Genomic DNA, 19,138 nt, shown 5'->3' with positions numbered 1-19,138 from the left:
GCTACGGAGAGGTGTGACTGAACGAAGGGCCCCAGGTATTAGAATCCTGAAAGGGTGACCTCACATCCTTAATGATATGCCCCAACTGATCTTAGAACTCTGGTAACCAGGCACCCATTTCAAAGGGCAACCTGCTCTCCAGCACATGTGAGTGGAGACCTTTGACAGAACACGATGTTCAGTTGTTTTCTTCCTACTTCCAGGGGTGCTGGGCCCAGGGGAGCCCAGAACCAGAGACAGTTGCAGTTGCAGACAGTATTTCAGCCCTCTTTTCTGAAGCTTCTATTCATGGGGCAGGAGACACCAACAGGTAACACAAGGCAGCTCTAGGAAGCCCATTGGAGAGCTGGCAACAATTGTGGTCCCACCTTAGAGGGCCCACTGCACTTGTCCCTTACTGTGTGGGCATCTGTGTGTGTGTTTGTAGAAGTGGGGACAGGGGATGAGGGACATGACCTTCATGGGCAGAAGCAAGCTGCCTGGTGTTGGAGGTTGGACCCATCTGTCATGTTCATACCCCAGGTCATAGCAGGCAGGATGAGAAGGTGAGGGCTGACACAATGATAAGGCTCATGGTAGTCATGAGCCTTAGAGTGTCCTCTGGCTACATCCTTCCTATATGTCTTTTCAGCCATCCCTCTTAGCCTGAACTAGAGAACACGGCGTCTAATGGGGGTGTCCCCTTGTGGCAATGTCCCAGGAGGCTGCTAATGGCTCTTGGCCTTGTATCTGTGTGGCACTGCATTTTCAGAGCTGAACCCCAGAGATTGTGAATGAGCTGACTGGGGACTTCAACGACGCCAACTTGCTGGACAAGGGTCAGTTGTCCCAGGCCAAGCAGGATTAGTGCTGCTCTGAGGTGAGAATGGGAAGAGGGTTTTCCACAACCAGGGCCCACACTCAAATATAGGGACAAACCTGTGTCCTTCCAATAGTGTTTCCACTTGAGTATCCCACAGACTCAACCCCAAAGTAACCCAAACCTCCGCATATCTGCCACCAGCTATGGGGTAAGGGAGAAAGACCCTCTTCACCTCCATGGGACTGGTAGAGAAGAGAGTGAATTTTTTCCATGGTTTGGAGGGCAGTTGTTTTCTTTCCTTTGGCCTTGTGTTGCTTTTCATGAAGCCCTGAGTATCTTTGCCTTTTTGCACTGGTTTTATGTTTTTCCCTACTCATGCCAGCTAACCTGTGGAGAACCCAGCTCTGCTGTCTTTGGAGAACTGGCCCATGCCCTTCTAAATCCTCATACCAGATAGGGTGATTAAACCTAGGAAAGGGACAGTGGGATCAAGCCATTCTATAGGTCTTTCTGGAAGGTATCATCTCTCAGAACATATAGAATCCTTGGAGGTCCACCAGCTCACAAGCTGTTTCCCTCTAGGTCTTCACAGTCCCCCCAAAAGGAGGTGGTCTGCCACAGTGACTCAGTCTTTCAAGGCTGCTGGAAGTTGACGTGACTCAATTTGGTTGCCATTCCAGCAATGCTGCAAGGAACGGGCACCTTAAGGGTCCTCACAGATGATTTGGGTCGATCCATCTGCCAGAAGTTAGACCTAAAGATTGGGTGGAAGGACTCTGATGCCTCCTGGCCCAGGTAGCTGGCTCTGTCTTCTCAGAGCTCCACCCAGGACATCTGGCATGAGCTGCTGCAAGGCTTCAGCTACCCCATCTCCCTTGACAAACACCAGGGAACTCAGGCCGCCAACAACATCCAGTGCTGGACTAGAGTGAAAACGGGTCCAGGTTCATGGCCAGTCTCAGGACCCAGAGATGATTAGCGCAAGGCCAGAACCCAGACTAGACACAACTAGCTGCCCTGGGGCCTGCCAAGGAACGTGATTTCCCCCTGAACCTTTCGTCCCCTGACAGCAACAGGCCAAGCCTCATCAGTATAGGTGAAATGCCATGCAGTCCATGCTTTGGACAGTTCTCAGGCCCAACGCTGATGATCTTGAGCAACCTTGGAGATTCTCAACCTCTCTTTTCTCCTCTCGACTGTAGGTTTCCTTCCTCATGACTCCAAGGCATACATACAGCTCTTCATACAGGCTGTGAAGAGACAGACAAGCCATTATTGTCCAGCTAACAGCATGTGTTGAAGTCACCAGTACATTTAAGCCTAGATGGTCCTTTGGAAGCCTACAAACAGTTGGTTTTATGTTTTCAGCCTAGACCCTTTTTTCTGGGTGGGCATTCAAGTCCCTCTTCTTGCACAAGTTCCCAAAGGGATGGGAGGATGCAGTCTGAGATCCAGACCCTGCTACTTCTGGTGGTTGATGGCATTGAAGCTAACTACTTTGCCCCCCCCCCCCATTCCACCCTCTTGTCTGCCTGCTGGAAAAGGAATCATCCCCGACCCTGTTGAGGCCTGCACGATACTGGTGCTCAGAGAAGGCGCAGTGCAGAATGAGGACAATCCCTGTTCCTATTCTTCCTGGATAGAAGCTTCCCAAACATCGCAACAATGTGCTCCATCTATCAGATGTTCAGGTCAGCCCAGCAGGTCCTGGATCAGCAGTTCAATAGATGAGTGCCAACCCCATAGCCAGCACAAGGGGGAGCCTTCCGTCTACAAGTTGTAAGTCTTGGGAATGTCACTGCACCTCTCTGACCTTCCCTTTCCTCTCCTGAAAAGTGGGGGTGCTAAGAAGATTAACCTCATAGGGTGACTGGAAGAAGTCATGGGAGGAAACATGGCATGTGCTTCTCTGGGGACCAGATCTGTAGAAAGGGCTGCTGGATATGCTAGCCATCTTCCCATTTAACATTTCTCTCTCTAGGGAAGACACGTTCAGGCTCAACCCTCACAGGCCTCTGGTCCTTCTGGGTCTATGGAAAGGAAATGGAAAGCTGGAAGCTTTCATATTGGCAAAGGACCTCTGAGATGCCATCTAGCTGGTCCTGACTGTGGTCTTTTATGTGCACAGGGCAAGGATACACTGGGAGCAGACATAGCAGCCCAAGGGCAACTCAGGATTTGCAAAGTCTTGTTTGGGATGATTTCATTCAGTCATGGTTCTTAAGCACCTAGGAATGCAGGCACTCTCTAGTCACCAAGAGCAGTGAATGGGTAAAGTAGAGACAATGTCTGGGTCTCAATTCTCATCCTAGGGTCAGATAGGCACTCTCCACATCCTAAGCATGCATGTCTAGCAATCATAAAATGGGGTATCTCTGTGACCTACTCTAGGGATGAATGGATCCACCTCTACTGGGACCATGAGGATGCACTCTACGATCAAGGAAGAACAGGATAGGTCTTTGGGTGCCAAAGGAGGGCCGGCTGCCTCCACAGAGCAGGGTGGGAGGCGACAGGTGTTGTTACTGGTGAAGGACGTTCAGAACGATGGATCTCCCAGAACTCTTGACTTCCATGGGAGAGCTTAATGGGGTGGCATCCTCTAAAGAAGCCAATGAGTCCAAGAGAGCTGTGGATGGGATGCCAAGCTCTATGGGAAGCAGAGCCCATTGTGGGCTTAGTTGGTGCCTACAATAACTGTCCCATGGATGGTCCGTTCTTGTGCTGTCTGCTGCTATCCATATCCACCTCCACTGACCAATATAAGTGGGGCCAAGAACAGAAGGTGTGGAGACCAGACCACTCACCCATTGGCCTCCAACCAAAACACAGATACTGGTCTGCATGAAGGATGTATGACTGAGGGACCAAAGGACAGACTATGGGAGGTCCCTCATCCCACCTGGTCAGCAGTCAACAAAGACAGCTCCAGAGTGGTTGGATGTGGGCTGGGCCCATTCTGTGGGGCCCACACAGAAAGAATGTTGCTGTGGGAGTAGCATGGGGAAGGAAAGTACAGGTCCCTGTCTCTGCTCCACATATGACTTTCCCCAGCACTCTGTGTCCCATCTTGGGAACATGGCCTGAGCAGACGTGGCAGGATATAGGGCAATCCCCGCACGGTGCCCATTTGGAGGTCAAGGGGGCCTATGTGCACCTCACCTGGCATGACTGGGACATGAACATCCATGCCTCCATTCTGCTGAGGCAGTGGGAACTTCTGCAGTTCGCAGAGACTGAGGCGGAGAGTAAGGGGCATTGCAAGCTGGGAAGGCCAACCGGGATGGGGCTCATGGTCTGGGTACTCCTTGAAAGGCCATGGGATCTGTCCCGTTGAGGGAAAGGCCCATGGAATGTCAGTGATGTGGCTGAACCTTTCCCTTTCTGCTACCCCCGTGTCGGCTATGTGACTCATTCCAGCAGCTGAGTCAGCCAAAGAGTCTCCCATGGAGAGAGAGGCAACCTTGGCTCTGCATCAGCCATCACCTTCAGGGTCCGAGCCAGCCTCCCCTCCACTGGCTGCTCCAGAACGTTCTGAAACAGGGGCTCCTATGTGATGAATGGTTGCCAGGTCCTGAGGCACGGACAGCTGGGCCATCGGCTTGCCTGGGAGTTTTTACTCCAGCTGTCCCAGTTGCCGCTGAGCCCACTCCAGCCGCAGAGGCATCCTGCCAACCCAAGAACCAGCTCAAGGAGAAGGAACCTGACCTCCTGGACTTTCCTCCCAAGCTGGTGGCAGAGCAACTCACCTTCATGGATGCGGTGAGCAGCGGGGCCCCCAGGGTAGGAGGGAAGGGCCGGCTTTTCTTCTGCTCTCAGCTGCCCTATACCTGCTTTTCCCTGACGTGGACTCCCAGGATATGGGGCCAGGTCTCAGTTGCAGCCCTAAACAACAAACCAATTAGGGTTTTTAGACCTGAGCAATCACTGTCCAGCTGCAGACTGTGGAGACAGACACTGAGAAGGACTGAGGCAGAGGTACCATATACATGCAATGAGTCAGAAGCGAGAGACCATAAATGGGAAGGCTCTGGTCCCTCAGGGGGAGGGGAGCAGCTCCTGTGTTCAGTCATGTCCATGGGTCGCCCAAACATCTGCCTGGGAGCCTGAGCACCCTCAATCTGGATTAGGCATCTGATGTGTCCCTAAGGACAGGTTAAACAGGGATAGCCTGTTCTCACCATGTGAGAATGGGCATCTGAAAGGAGACAGGGACCGCACGGATGAGCATGTGGATGAGAAGATGCCCCCTTGGGATCTCCTCTTGGAGCGGCCCCCTGGACATGGAACTATCAGCATGCACATGCCTTCCTCTCTTCCCTTGCCTCTCTTGGTTCCTTAGGCAACTGGCAATGACTTCTCTCAGAGAAAAAGAGTGGCATGAAATCCAGGCTCTCTAAGCAGTCTCAGGCCACATTCGCAGCCTCCTGATCTCCCGCTCTGACCTGGGACACCTCCCGAGGACATGAGTCTTGCATGTGTGAACATGTGTGTGGCTCAAAAAACCTCCGCCTGTCCCCTAGGAGCTGTTCAAGAAGGTAGTGCCCCATCAGTGCCTGGGCTCCATCTGGTCCCGGAGGAACAGGCCTGACAACAAGCACCTGGCACCGACAGTCTGGGCCACCATCGCCCAGTTTAATGCTGTGGCCAGCTGCATCATCACCACGTGCCTTGGAAACCCAAGCATGACAGCCCAGGACAGGGCCATGGTGGTGGACCACTGGATCCGGGTGGCCAAGGTATGGTATGGGAGGCCCCACTCCCTGAGACTCTCCGGAGCCTCGGGAACTACTCTTCTGTCTTTCTCCCTTCTCAGGGCTAAAGACCCTGCTCTAAGACCTGTGGTCCCTAGGCTCTTCTTCCCAGGGGTATGCTGACCTTCACTCACATGGCCCAACATTGGGACGCTCAGTTCCTACGTGACTCCTTCTTTGCAGTGAAGGAACATCCTCCCTCTCTCCAGCAGTGTTCCTCTTTGGGGCTGCCCTGTGCCCTTCTGCAGCTCCATGGTCATCAGCTTCATCCGGGGGGGGGGGGTGTCCATAAACTGAGGGGGGCACTGAGGCTCTCGAGCATCTAGGGCTCCTGCTCTCCCACTGACAGCTCCTCCTCTCCCCTCCCCCTGGCCTGCCAGATTCTGGGGAACTTCTGCTCCCTGCATGCCATCCTCACAGCTCTGCAGAGTGTCTCCATTCACCACCTGAAGAGGACATGGGACAACGTTTCCAGGTGAGTAGGCTTCTCTCCAGGGAGGGACCAGGATGGAGGGGGGATCTCCCACAGGCCTGTCCTTTTCCCCCTCAGTCAGCTTGGACCTCCTGGGAGGCAGCAAACCCTGACCAAAGGACCTGGGCCTGGGGCTGCTTCTCTCAGCCTTCCTGGGAACAGGCCACCCTGCCTCCTGCTGGAGAAATCCAATTTCCTCCATGCCCTACTGTGGGCTGAGCTGAATTCCATATTTCCATGCGGTGACTTGGCAGCCACTGACCTCTCTGCCCATGGTTCAACCAAAACCCCACCCAAACCGAGCTGTTCAATTAAGCGGGGAAGGGACGCCCAGGAGGACGCCCAGGAGAACTCCCTCCCATGTCCTACAAAGACCTCAGTGCTCAGAGGAGCCCAGAGAAAACCCTCAGCCAGCCCATTGGACATGTGGGGGTTCTCCAAGAAAAAGGACTCGCACTCTACCCTGCCACGTTATGTCTCCCCTGAGCCTAACTTCTTTCCCTCTCTTCAGGAAGAGCTCTCACACATTCACAAAGCTCTGTAGAGATGACAACCCCAGGGCAGGAAACTACTCATCAAGGTAGCATGGAAAGTGCAGGGCTAGAAGGAGAGGATGGGTGTGAGGAGGCATGATCATGTGTGGATGAAGTAGCGAATGACCTGAAGCATTCCTCGGGGAGCAGAAGCCTTTGGCATGAATGTGCTGACAGCCTGGGTAGAGGATTCCCCCTGGGGCTGGATCAAGCTGGTGTTGCCCATCCAGACTCTCTAGTCTAGACTTCAGGTCTCAATGTTTCCATTGAGATGGTCTACATGGGTGCCCTTATGGACGTGGACAGCCCAGAGGACAGGCCTCTGCTCACAGATGGAGTGGGGATGGGTTTGGGGCCACAAAAATGATGATCGTAATAGGATCCTGAGTCCTCAGGAAACCGTAGGAAGTAGTTGGTGTTCTCCCTTCTGCCCATGAGAAAACAATCTTAGGGAGGTCAGGCTCCAAGCTCCAGGTCCCACATGGACTGAATGGGGGAGCTGAGATTGTTCTAGAAGGACTCATGAGATACTTTAGGAGAATGGAGCATCAGTATCAGCCGACTTATGTTGGATGTCTAGGGTCTGAAGTCAAAGACAATGGGCGCCGGGGGACTGAGGCTATTCTGCTCTCAAGGATCTTGTCCTTGGCCCTCCAGGAGCAGCCCTCGAATAAACTTGCCACCCTGGTGAGGCAGCTGCAGAGAGCGTGGAAGGGACTGCTGAAGAAGGTGAGTGTGCATGAGGGACAGGGCCTCCAAGGTCAGGGGAGAGGGGCTCCTCCCTGATGGCTGGAAGCCTCCTAATCAGGAGAGGTGGGGCGTGCGACTCCAGCTCCCAACTCCTGTCTCCACAGTTCCTCAATATCTTCTTTCCACTTTCCAGGTGACCAGGATGAGGTAGTCTAGCAGTCTGGGTAGAGAATGCATTTGTGGCTGGGGAGGGGCCCAGGACTCCATACCCTGCTATTTTTGAATTTCAAAAAGCAGGCCCTGGAGGAGATTAAGAGGAGTCTGATATTCTGGGAGGGTTAGAGGAAAGAGAATCGAGGGGAAGCAACTAAGGTTCCTAGGCCCTTCCATGTGGGAAATTGGTGTGGACCAGGACACTGAAGCCTTTTCAGGGGAGGGCCCCTGTGGGCACCAGAGAGCAGGGACTCATCCCAAACCTACCTCTCATGACACAGGGTGTCGTCCCATACCTTGGCACTTTCCTCACTGACCTCTTTATGTTGGAAACTGCAATGGAGGACTACCTGAAGGTATGTGAGCCTGAGGATCGTGGAGGAAAAACCATAGTCCAGTGAACTGGGAGCACAGTATTGTACTGAGTGAACTGGGAGCACAGTATTGTACTGAGCACTGAGCTCTGTGTACTTAGGAAACCTCTCCTCCCGACAGCCTCACAGCCGCCCATGTGAACAGGGGTCTCTTGCACAGCTCAGTGCTGAGGGAAGGGAGTCTGCACCTAGACGAGTGCCCAAAACTGGTGAAGCACCAGAGCTTCCAGAAAGCAAAGCTTCATGCGCTCTGTGTGAATGCGCCCCAGCCTCTCCCTCAGAGCTTGCCTATGGTGGAGAGTGAAGTTAGGACCCAGCACATCAAAAACACGTCAGAAACCCGTAAACTCCTGCCTGCTGAGGCTTCTGAAGCTCCCTTATGTCATCCCAGAATGTTGTGCTTCAGGGTGCAGACCTGGAGCCCTTTTAAGGATCACAAATCTTCCTTTCTCTGGACCCAAGGGCTTGCCATAGACCCCAGTCTCATTTTTAGTGTCTCAGCGGCCCCCTCCTGTGTCCTGGCCAACACATAGCCTAAGAAGGGGAGTGTGTAAGGTGCTAGTCCTAACCAGCTGCTATTTCTAAGGAGAAATGGTTGTTTCCTTACAGGGGAATGAGATCAACTACTCCAAAAAGAATAAGGGGAGCATACATGGCACTTCCTGTAGAGAGGGGGAGGCAGCCCCTATCAGAGACACCCTTGGGAAGAATAGTCCATTGCTTCATCCCCTTCCATCCATCTCACATTTCCTGGGATAAGATGCTAAGAAAGAGGTGGAAGACCCATCTAGTGAGTCAGTAGGGATCTAGAAAAGGCGTCAAGTAGAACATCCCAGGGAGGGGCTAATTCTATTTGCTTCTGAGTACAGTTTGGAACCAGAGGAAATTGCATGCAGGAGCGTGGCCATGTGTGCCAAGACCCAGGACCAGTCCCCTGTCCTGCTGCTCAGCCTTCACCTGATCCTGTAGCTTCCCCACCCAGGCTTGGTGTGAATCCTGTGCCTCTCTCCAGGCTCAGGAATACCGAGTCCTCACTGATATCATGTTGCTCCAGGCAGTGGCAGAGAATTACTGCCTAGAGCCCCAGCATCCATTCACGGCCTGGTTCTGGTCTGTGGAGCGGCTCAGCGAGGATGAGACGTGAGGCCCATTCAGGAGCTGCGTGAGGGTTGGGGTGGACTCTTTCTGCTGGCCCCGCCTGGGATCCTTCTTCTAGGGCTCCCTGGGCAGCCTCACGCCTCCTTGCTGAGAAGCCAGACACCAGCTGTGGAAAAACCCTGGCAGGGACTCCTGAATGCAAGCTGCTGTTCAGATTACAGGTGTCTCTCTGTCCCTAGCTACGTCCTGTCCTGCCAGCAGAACACAAGTGCCAGGACAACTGGCCACAGCCAACATCAAGCTTACCCCATTGCCAGTGACTGAGCAAGGATTCCCCCTCAGCAGCTGGAGTACTTGTGCTGCATGGGCCACATCTGCACAATGCCCCTTCCTCTCAACTAATGACTTATTGTGGGGGCGGCAATATTTAATATATTTAAAAGGTTTATATTTTTCTCCTCTTCTAGCCCATGAGTGTGCTTGGTTCTTATACTTCCTACAGTACTGTGCAACTTGTAGAGACTCTTTTATTGCTTCCTGAATCCAAAAATCTTAAGGAGTCATCAGCTTTTCAAAGTGGTAGGTAGACGAAGTGCCAGCCCTCCTCACTAGCTACATGTGGCACCTCCAAATCCACTTTCCTCAGAGGACAGGTTTATTTCAGTGTCAGGTATCTGAGCCAACAGCAGAGACAGCCTTAAAGCCCCTGCGATAGAGAGGTTGCAGGTCCTTTCCCAGGAAGGCAACAAACACAGAACTGGAGAGTCCATGAGCATGCCTTACACTCTCCAGAAATATGTGGTGCCAAGGAGAGGGGCTGTTTTTCTCCACTCTAAAGCAAGGAGGACTATGTCTTCTTTCCTTTGGGATACGGTGTTTATACTTGTGTTTGTTTTGGTTTGGACCCAGTATTTGGAACTGACAGTTGTCGACTTCAGTCTCTGGAATTACATCAGCACTAAGTGGGGAAAAACATGTAAAGAGATCCAGTCCCTCTTGCGAAAGACACAAAACCCAAGGAAGATATTTTGTCAATGGAAGAAGGGCAGGCAGAACATTCTGGACACAGTTTCCCTTTAAGCTCTCCAGGTTCATGCTTTATGAAGATTGCAGTCCTCCTGGGATCATTGTCTATGATCTCTGGATTCTGTTTCCCTGCTCTTTTTGGATCTGCTGGGGAAAATAAGAAACCGTGAGGTGTACATTTGGGGCCACCACTGGGCCTGGCTCTGTTCACATCTATGCTGACCTAGGAGCTAGGATGTCCAGCCATACTGTATTTTCTTACACAGTTCTTGATAAGGCAGCAGTGCCTTCCATGCCCCAGCCTCTTGGTCAGGTCCATGGTAGCCACTGCTCCCTGGCTGAGGACTGATGGAGCAGAGATTGGTTCACTTTTGCCAGGATAAACGTTCATATGTTGACCAAAGATTCCCACACTCTCCTTGCTGGCCAAGGGGACTGTTAGGTCCAGGTGGTTCTGACGTCCCTGGTCTCCCAACATCCACCACGTGTCACATGCATGTTTCAATCACTTGTCTGAACTGACCCAGTAGAACAAAACACAGATGTAAACTGAGCAGAGGGGAAGCATCTGTCATGCAAATGGATGCAAAAGAAAACAAGGGTAGGCATACCTCTATCCAGACAAAATAGACTCTTAAGAAAAAAGGGGGGGGGGTAGGATAACACAAAGAAGGAAACAGAGGCCCCACAATGGCACCAATGGAACAGTAACACAGAGGAGGTTCTCCTGACACCCACTTCAGGATCCCAACTCACTGAGCAAGAGTGAAGAACCCCCGTCCCTCCAGACACAAAGGACACATCAGTGGAATGGGTCATTTCTCTGGAAAAGGGAAATGCAGTCAAACATGGAAAGATACAAAATAACATCACTGAAAGAAAGCCCACTGTGGTCCCCTGCCTGGGTCTTAAGTTCCACCTATTCATGAAGCAATTTGATAATCACAGGGGAAGGGAGGGAAAACTGAATGGGAAGCCACCAAAGAGGGAGAAAAAGGATAAGAGGCTCTTACCTGAGAAATAAGCAGAGGGTTGCTGGAGGGGAGGTGGGTGCGGCTATAGGGCAATTTGGGCAGGAGCATAAAGGAGGGCATACGATGTGATGAGCACTGGGGGTGATACGCAACTGATGAATAATTGGGCACTACCTCGGAAGCTAATGAGGTACTGTATGGTGGCTCACTGACTTTAACAGCAACAACAACAACAATAAAATACAATCCAAGGCTCTGTGTTTTCTTGATTTTCAATGTGGAAAATACTGGATGATTTCTTGTCTTCCCTCAGGCAAGGAAATGAGACAGCCTATTCATGAGGAGGCAATTCTCAGGACATTCTACCTTTTTAGCCCTAAAGAGTTTTTCAAGCATGCTTTCACCAGTTGCAGTCCCCATTCCCTTCTATTCAATTCGGAGCACTCTTGACAGGGTAGCAAACACTTTTTTTTTCTTCAAGGTGACTCACCCCAAGCAGGTAACATCTGTACTTGCCACAGGAGTTACTACAGGTGTGCCCCCTCCATCCTTTACAAGGGCCTCACTACAAGTTTTCCAGAAAGGTGGCATGAATACTGGTGGCTGGAGGTTTGAACCTGGATGACGTCCAACCCTTTGTTCACTTGTGGGATGACTAGGGGCAGGGTCTCCATCTCACTCATGGAGGTGCGGGAGCTCTCCAGCTCACCTTCAGGCACAGCCCTCCCCTCTCTCCCATAGAAGAACATGCAGAACTACATGACTATGAACTGGGAACACACAACAAGGGTACAATTGTCTTATCTGAATTCAGCTCAGCATGGCAATTACAGACTGTTCCCTCTTGGAGTAGGATCACAGTGTCCTTGATTCATATGAACCTTCTTGGCAACTGACTCCAGAGAGTGACTCACCACGATAGAGGGTGAGAAGTTCCTTGGAGACGGGTGTCACCACACCACTATCCTCACGCATTGTTGTGGAAGAAGTCTATGTCCCTCATCAGATTAAGAAACCCTTCAAACAGGACTGGAGCAGAGTGCAATAAAAGGCTCCCTTTGAAGAAGGGCTGAGCTTGGGGACATGTCCAGTCATATGCTCACTGCTTCCATCACGATATAGGTGGTGCCCCAAATGGGCAGGGTACCATTTCCAGTAAGTGCTCCTGCTCACCCAGAGCTTTCCCATTTATGGTCTCTCGGTTCTGACTCATTGCATCTACATGTTACCTCTGCCTCAGTCCTTCCCAGTGTCTGTCTCCACAGTCTGCAGCTGGACAGTGAAAGATCAGTTTTAAAAACCCTGTTGGGTTTCCATGGTTGGTAAGGGATGCAGCTGAGATCTGGCCCCATATCCTAGGAGTCCACACCAGGGAAAGGGAGGTACAGGGCAGCTGAGAGCAGTAGAAAAGCCAGCCTTGCCCTTCTACCCTGATGGCCCAGATGCTCACCGCATCCATGTAGGTGAGTTGCTCTGCCACCAGCCTGGGAGGGAAGCCCAGGAGGTCAGGCTCCTTCTCTTTCAGCTTGTTCTTGTGTTGGCTAGAAGCCTCTGGTGTTGCAGTGGGCTCAATGGCAACTGGGACAGCTGGAGTGAAAATTTTCATGCAAGCTTATGGCCTTGCTGCTGGGGCTTAGGACCCATCACCCATACAGGACATGGGAGCTCCTGTCCCAGTTCTGGAACAGCTGAGGAATGGGAGGCTGGCAATGACCCTGAAGGTGAGGGAAGATGCAGAGCCAGGATTTCCTCTTGCTCCATGGGATGCTCTTAGGCTGGCTCAGCAGCTTGAATGAGTCACCGAGCTGACACTGGGACAGGAGAAACGGAAAGGTTCAGCGACATCACTGGATTTCCATTTGCCTTTCCCTAAACAGGACAGATCTCATGGCCTTTCAAGGAATACCCAGCCCATGAACCCCATCCCAGATGGCCTTCTCCGCTTGCAATGCCCCTTACCCTCCACCTCAGCCTTCTTGAGCTGCAGAAGTTCCTGCTGCCGGAACAGAAGGGGGCATGGATGTTCAGGTCCCAGTCATGCCACGTGAGGTGCAAATAGGCCCCTTCACCTGGGCATGGGCACTGTGCCAGGACTGACCAATATTCTGCAGTGTCTGCTCAGGCCAGGTTCCCACAATGGGACACAGAATGCTAGGGAGTCATATGTGGAGCAGAGTCAGAGTCCTGGCTTTTTCTTCCCCATGCTACACCCACAGAACCATTCTTTCGGTGTGGGCCCCACAGAATGACCCCAGCCTACTTCCAACGCCTCTGGAGCTGTCCTTGCTGACTGCTGATCTGGATGGATGCTGACCTCCCATTGGCATGTTGTTTTCCCTTGTCATGCATCCTCCATGCAGACCAATATCAGGGATATATTGGAGGCCAATTGGTAAGTGGTCTGGTCCCCACACAGTTTCTCCTTGGACCCAGCTGTGGTGGTCATCGGAGGTTGACATTCAAAGGGGCAGGAAGAGCAAGAATGAACCACCCAAGGGATGGGTGTTTAAGGCACAAATTCAGCCCACAGTGGGCTCTGCTTCCCAGGGAGCCTGGCAGCCCATCCACAGCTGTCTTGGGCTCATTGGCTTCTTCACAGGAAGCTGCCCCTTTAAGTTCTCCCATGGAAATCAAGACTTCTGGGAGATCCATGGTTCTTAACGAACCTCCCCAGCAACAACCCTTGTCATATCCCTCCCTGCTCTATGGAGGCAACAGGCCCTCCTTCGGGATCCAAAGATCTATTGTGTTCTTCCTTGATCTTAGAGTGGATCCTCATGGTTCCAATAAAGGGGGATCCATTTATCCCTAGAGTAGGCCACAGATGGCGCATCTGATGAACTCTAGACCTGTGTTCTTTGGATGTGAAGAGTGCCTATCTGACCCTCAGACATAATTTAGACCCAGACATTGTCTCTACTTTACCCTTTCACTGCTCTTGGTGACTAGAGAGTGCCTGCATTCCTAGGTGCTTAAGATCCATGATTGAATGAAATCGTCCCAACCAAGACTTTGCAAATACTGAGTGGCAATTGGGCTGCTCTGCCTGTTCCCAGTCTCCCCTGATCTAGGCACATAAAGGACCATAAACAGGACCTACTAGATTACATCTAGTAATTACATCTGGGATTACATCCCAGAGGTCCTTTGCAAATAGAAAACCTTCCAGATTTCCATTTCCTTTTCATACACCCAGAAGGGCCACAGGCTTGTGAGGGTTGAGCCTGAACACATCTTCCCTGGAGAGAGAAATGTTAACCATGAAGATGCCCAGCATGTCCAGCAGCCCATTCTACAAAGTCGGGCCCCAGAGAAGCACATGCCATGTTTTCTCCCATGACTTCCTATAGTCGCCCTATGAGGTTCATCTTCTTAGCACCCCCACTTTTCAGAAAAGGGAAGGGAAGTTCAGAGAGGTCCTTTAACATTCCTAAGACATACAACTAGTAGATGGAAGGCTCCCCCTTGTGCTGTGTATGGAGTGAGCACTCACCTATTGAACTGCTGATCCAGGACCTGCTGGGCCTACGTGACCATCTGGTAGATGGATCACATTGTTGCGATGTTTGAGAAGCTTCTATTTGGGAAGGATAGGAGCAGGGAACATACGCAATTCTGCACTGTGCCTTCTCTGAGCGCCAGCATTGTGCAGGACTCATCCAGGGACAGGGCTGATTCCTTTTCCAGCAGGTAGACAAGGGGGTTGGGTGGGGGGCAACGTAGTCAGCTTCAATGCCATGAACCACCAGGAAGAGCAGGGTCTGGAGCTCAGACTGCATCCTCCCATCTCTTTGGGAACTTGAGCTAGACAAGGGACTTAAGAATCCACCCAGAGAAAATTGGACAGCCACATGCAGAAAAATGAAATTGGACCACTTCCTTACACCACACACGAAAATAGACTCCAAATGGATGAAGGACCTCAATGTGAGAAAGGAATCCATCAAAATCCTTGAGGAGAATGCAGGCAGCAACCTCTTCGACCTCAGCTGCAGCAACATCTTCCTAGGAACAACGGCAAAGGCAAGGGAAGCAAGGGCAAAAATGAACTATTGGGATTTCATCAAGATCAAAAGCTTTTGCACAGCAAAGGAAACAGTTAACAAAACCAAAAGACAGCTGACAGAATGGGAGAAGATATTTGCAAACGACATATCAGATAAAGGGCTAGTATCCAAAATCTATAAGGAACTTAGCAAACTCAACACCCAAAGAACAAACAATCCAATCAAGAAATGGGCAGAGGACATGAACAGACATTTCTGCAAAGAAGACATCCAGATGGCCAACAGACACATGAAAAAGTGCTCCACGTCACTCGGCATCAGGGAAATACAAATCAAAACCACAATGAGATATCACCTCACACCAGTCAGAATGGCTAAAATGAACAAGTCAGGAAATGACAGATGCTGGAGAGGATGTGGAGAAAGGGGAACCCTCCTCCACTGTTGGTGGGAATGCAAGCTGATGCAACCAATCTGGAAAACAGCATGGAGGTTCCTCAAAATGTTGAAAATAGAACTACCCTATGACCCAGCAATTGCACTACTGGGTATTTACCCTAAAGATACAAACATAGTGATCCGAAGGGGCATGTGTACCCGAATGTTTATAGCAGCAATGTCTACAATAGCCAGACTATGGAAAGAACCTAGATGTCCATCAACAGATGAATGGATAAAGAAGATGTGGTATATATACACAATGGAATACTATGCAGCCATCAAAAGAAATGAAATCTTGCCATTTGCGACGACGTGGATGGAACTAGAGCGTATCATGCTTAGTGAAATAAGTCAATCGGAGAAAGACAACTATCATATGATCTCCCTGATATGAGGACATGGAGAAGCAACATGGGGGGGTAGGGGGATAGGAGAAGAATAAATGAAACAAGATGGGATTGGGAGGGAGACAAACCATAAATGACTCTTAATCTCACAAAACAAACTGGGGGTTGCTGGGGGGAGGTGGGATTGGGAGAGGGGGAGCGGGCTATGGACATTGGGGAGGGGAGGCGAACCATAAGAGACTATGGACTCTGAAAAACAACCTGAGGGTTTTGAAGGGTCAGGGGTGGGAGGTTGGGGGAACAGGTGGTGGGTAATGGGGAGGGCACGTTTTGCATGGAGCACTGGGTGTTGTGCAAAAAGAATGAATACTGTTACGCTGAAAAAATAAATAAAATGGAAAAAAAAAAAAAAGAATTCACCCAGAAAAAAGTTCTATGCTGAAAACCTAAAACCAAAAGGTCTTAGGCTTCCAAAGGACCATCTAGGCTTAAATGTACTGGTGACTTCAACATGTTCTGTTAGCTGGACAACGATAGCATATCTGTCTCTTCATACCCTGTGTGAAGAGCCATGTGCCTTGGAGTCACAAGGAAAGAGCCCTACTGTAGAGAGGAGAAAAGAGAGGCTGAGAATCTCCAAGGCTGCTCAAGATCACCAGCGTTGGCACTGAGAACTGTCCAAAGCATGGGCGGCATGGACATTCACCTATGCTGATGAGGCTTGGCCTATTGATTTCAGGGGGAGAAAGATTCAGGGGAAAACCACCTTTCTTGACAGGCCCCAGTGCAGCCAGTTCTGTCTAGCCTGAGTTCTGGCCTTCCCCTTATCATCTCTTTGTCCACATTCTTGGTTCTGAGCCACATCTTCCCATCCCTGTGGTTTCTACTCCCTTCTACAGATGCCAAGGCAGAGGGAAGAGCTCCCACAGGAACTCTCCCCAACTGTGGGTCTTGCCTGCTGGGACAGACCTCTCCCAACCTGGGGATGGCTTCATGGCACCTTCTCCTTTTGCTGAGGAGGATGGAGCCTTCAAGGAGCCCCAGCCTGAGTACCCTAAACCCCAGGCTGCAGTGACCCCAGGGCTCCCAGGGATCACTGACGGCCTTGAGCAAGTCCTGGCCCCCCACTGGGCTTGACTCTAGCTCTTCTCACTGGTCTGGGGCCCCAGTTCCTTTTGGTCACAAATGTCAAACATGCCCATGGCATCCTCCCACAGACCACAAGCTGCAAGGCAGCGGTAATGGACAGCCCAGCCAGTGACTCTTCTGCTAGGGTGCTTGCCATGCCTAAACTCTCAGGCCTCACTGTAGCTCAGTGACCACAGACTGGGAATTGTTCAGAGATATATGACACCCATATCTCAACAGGGGTAAACCTGACCCTTAGCTTCACGCTGCACCACACTCCTGCTTCTGGTCCCTCCCCAACACCTACACCTGGCTCGATGCCCCACCCTTGGGAGCCTGCATTTGCCTGGCAGCTCCCCCACCATATAAGAGCCCAGCCAGGATGCATTGTGAGCCTCTTTCCATGGAGCTGGGTGGTCTTGGGCTCCTCCCTCCTCACCTCTCCCACCCCCCACCTGCACTTGCCCTTCCTGAACAGGGAAGGTAGTTAGAGACCTGGACATCTGGGTGACTTCCTCATACTGAACCTGGGTCCCCAACTCACACATGCTTCCCCCAGGCTTCATCTAGACAAGGCTGGTGAGCAGGGGAGACTCACTGCCTACCCATCTGCTATGCCTTAACCTCACTGAGTCCTCATAGTGGAAATGTTGACTTACATTGAGGTCTTTTGGGGGCTGGGGTGTTGGCATGAAGCTGAAAATTAAGAAGAAAAGTGGTCATAAGTAAGGCTGAAGGACACATTCATTCATTCAACAGATAGTATCCAGATCCTACTCTGCGCTAGGCCCAAACCCTGATGCTGACAATAAGTTTTATTTTTCTGTATACAGTAAACCTCCCACAGCCCTGGTCCTCTGGTCAGAAACCTCTCACGATGTTCTCTTCCATCTCTCCAGCCTGCCTGTGCCATGACCATTATCCAGGAGTCTGAAGGAAGGTGTGTGGACGCCTCCAAGTGCAGGCAACCCTCTTCATCCAAAGGCTCTTCCTTGTCTAAACCCCAGAATTTCCCTGCCTGGTGGCCCCTCAGCTCCACCCAACTCGGGGGGCCATGGGAAAACTGTAGGCTGGGGAGCAGGAATGCAATAGGTGAGTCCCCGCTCGGCCCTGACCAGCTTGTGCCCTTGCCAAGGTCACGTGGTGTCTTGGGGCAGGGCAAGGGGATAGGGAGGCATGACCACCAACCATCCAACCACACACTCGAGGGGTGTGGCCCTTCCTGCAGAACGAATAAGCATTTCAGCCCGGAGAGACCTCTGAGCCTCCATCTCCACCCATCACTGCAGATGGCTGCTGGCAACAGTGTGGTGTTCTCCAGAGCAGTGCCTGGCTTTCTGGCCTGGCTACAGATCCCAGAAGGCTGGGGCAAGCTGGTGTCCAGGCACAGCCTCCCGGGGCCTGGGAAGCAGGATAGAGTGTACAGTGGGGAGCCTTCAACTTCCAGGCCTTTGGAGGGAGGCTGTTGAGGAAGTTGGAGGAGCCAAGGGTGGGATCCAGACTGCCTGGCTCTTCAGTAGTCATGGCTTCTGCCATGTGGCCTTCTGCAAGCCACTCACCCTCTCGAGCCTCAGTCTCCTCTTCTGTACAACCTGCAAAGAGAGGCCGACCACCAGGCTGAGCAGGAACAGTGGGACTACATGTATAGCATGGTGGGTAGGTGCTTATTCCGTCTGTAGTGTTCACCCAAGTCACCTGGTCAGACCACCCCAGAATCTCTAGTTAGTCAGAGTGAACAGCAGCTTCCACGTGGATATTGCTGGGATGGGCACCCTCATTTGGGAAGAGATGGAAATAGAGAAGTGAGAGGGTTGAGTTTGTGAGGGCCCTTGAATGTCTCTTGGGAAAGGTTCATCCTGGAGGTAGCTGGGAGCAGCGTGGAGGGGGGTGAACAGGGGCACCGTCTGTGTCCAACACCAGCGGTGGTCTCCAAGGTTGCATAGGAATTCTAGAATCAACTGAACCTTGCTGAGCTTCACTCCCCGGAGCCAGGTGGATGTGGGGGGAGACAGAGGGGCCTTCCAAATCCCCTCAGATCTGGAGCCTTCCACCAAGAGTGTCAATACACCGCCCCCATCATCACTCAGGTGTCTTGGGCATCTTTCCTCACTCTACATGGTCTGCCTGCAGAAGCCCCAGGAGGGGCTGAAGGAGATCGCTTGTGCTTCTTCTATGTTTTCAGCTCAGACATCCACTTGGGGTCCTGTCAGAGAGCTGAGGCAGGCTGGGTGGACTCTGCATCCCCCAGAATATGAACCTGAGTCCATGTGCCCTCTGAA

At 51.7% G+C, this 19,138-nt stretch overlaps 1 protein-coding gene and 1 long non-coding RNA gene across 3 annotated transcripts in view; both read left to right on the top strand.

Moving 5' to 3' along the window:
- LOC123927177 overlaps positions 1-4,528 on the top strand; it is a 43,953-nt gene extending 39,425 nt beyond the window's left edge. Inside the window, exons 3-5 of the long non-coding RNA XR_006815364.1 lie at positions 752-859; positions 2,347-2,581; positions 3,194-4,528. This is a non-coding gene — a long non-coding RNA (uncharacterized LOC123927177). The remainder of the gene's footprint in view (positions 1-751; positions 860-2,346; positions 2,582-3,193) is intronic.
- A 2,553-nt stretch (positions 4,529-7,081) lies between these two features.
- Positions 7,082-9,632, top strand: LOC123927167 (ral guanine nucleotide dissociation stimulator-like). 2 transcript variants are annotated; one of them, XM_045981675.1, is made up of 4 exons: positions 7,082-7,290; positions 7,746-7,820; positions 8,851-8,978; positions 9,176-9,632. In XM_045981675.1, the coding sequence occupies exons 1-4, from the start codon at positions 7,084-7,086 to the stop codon at positions 9,258-9,260; spliced, it is 495 nt and encodes a 164-aa protein (XP_045837631.1). In that variant the 5' UTR covers positions 7,082-7,083; the 3' UTR covers positions 9,261-9,632. The 2 variants fall into 2 exon arrangements, with proteins under 2 accessions (XP_045837631.1, XP_045837632.1); XM_045981676.1 differs by lacking the exon at positions 7,746-7,820.
- The last annotated feature ends 9,506 nt before the right edge of the window (positions 9,633-19,138 follow it).

This window comes from Meles meles, chromosome 16 (assembly GCF_922984935.1).
Source record: "Meles meles chromosome 16, mMelMel3.1 paternal haplotype, whole genome shotgun sequence".
NCBI lineage: Eukaryota > Metazoa > Chordata > Mammalia > Carnivora > Mustelidae > Meles > Meles meles.
The sequence above is the reverse complement of the archived record's forward strand: the minus strand, read 5'-3'. Positions and strand labels throughout refer to the sequence as shown.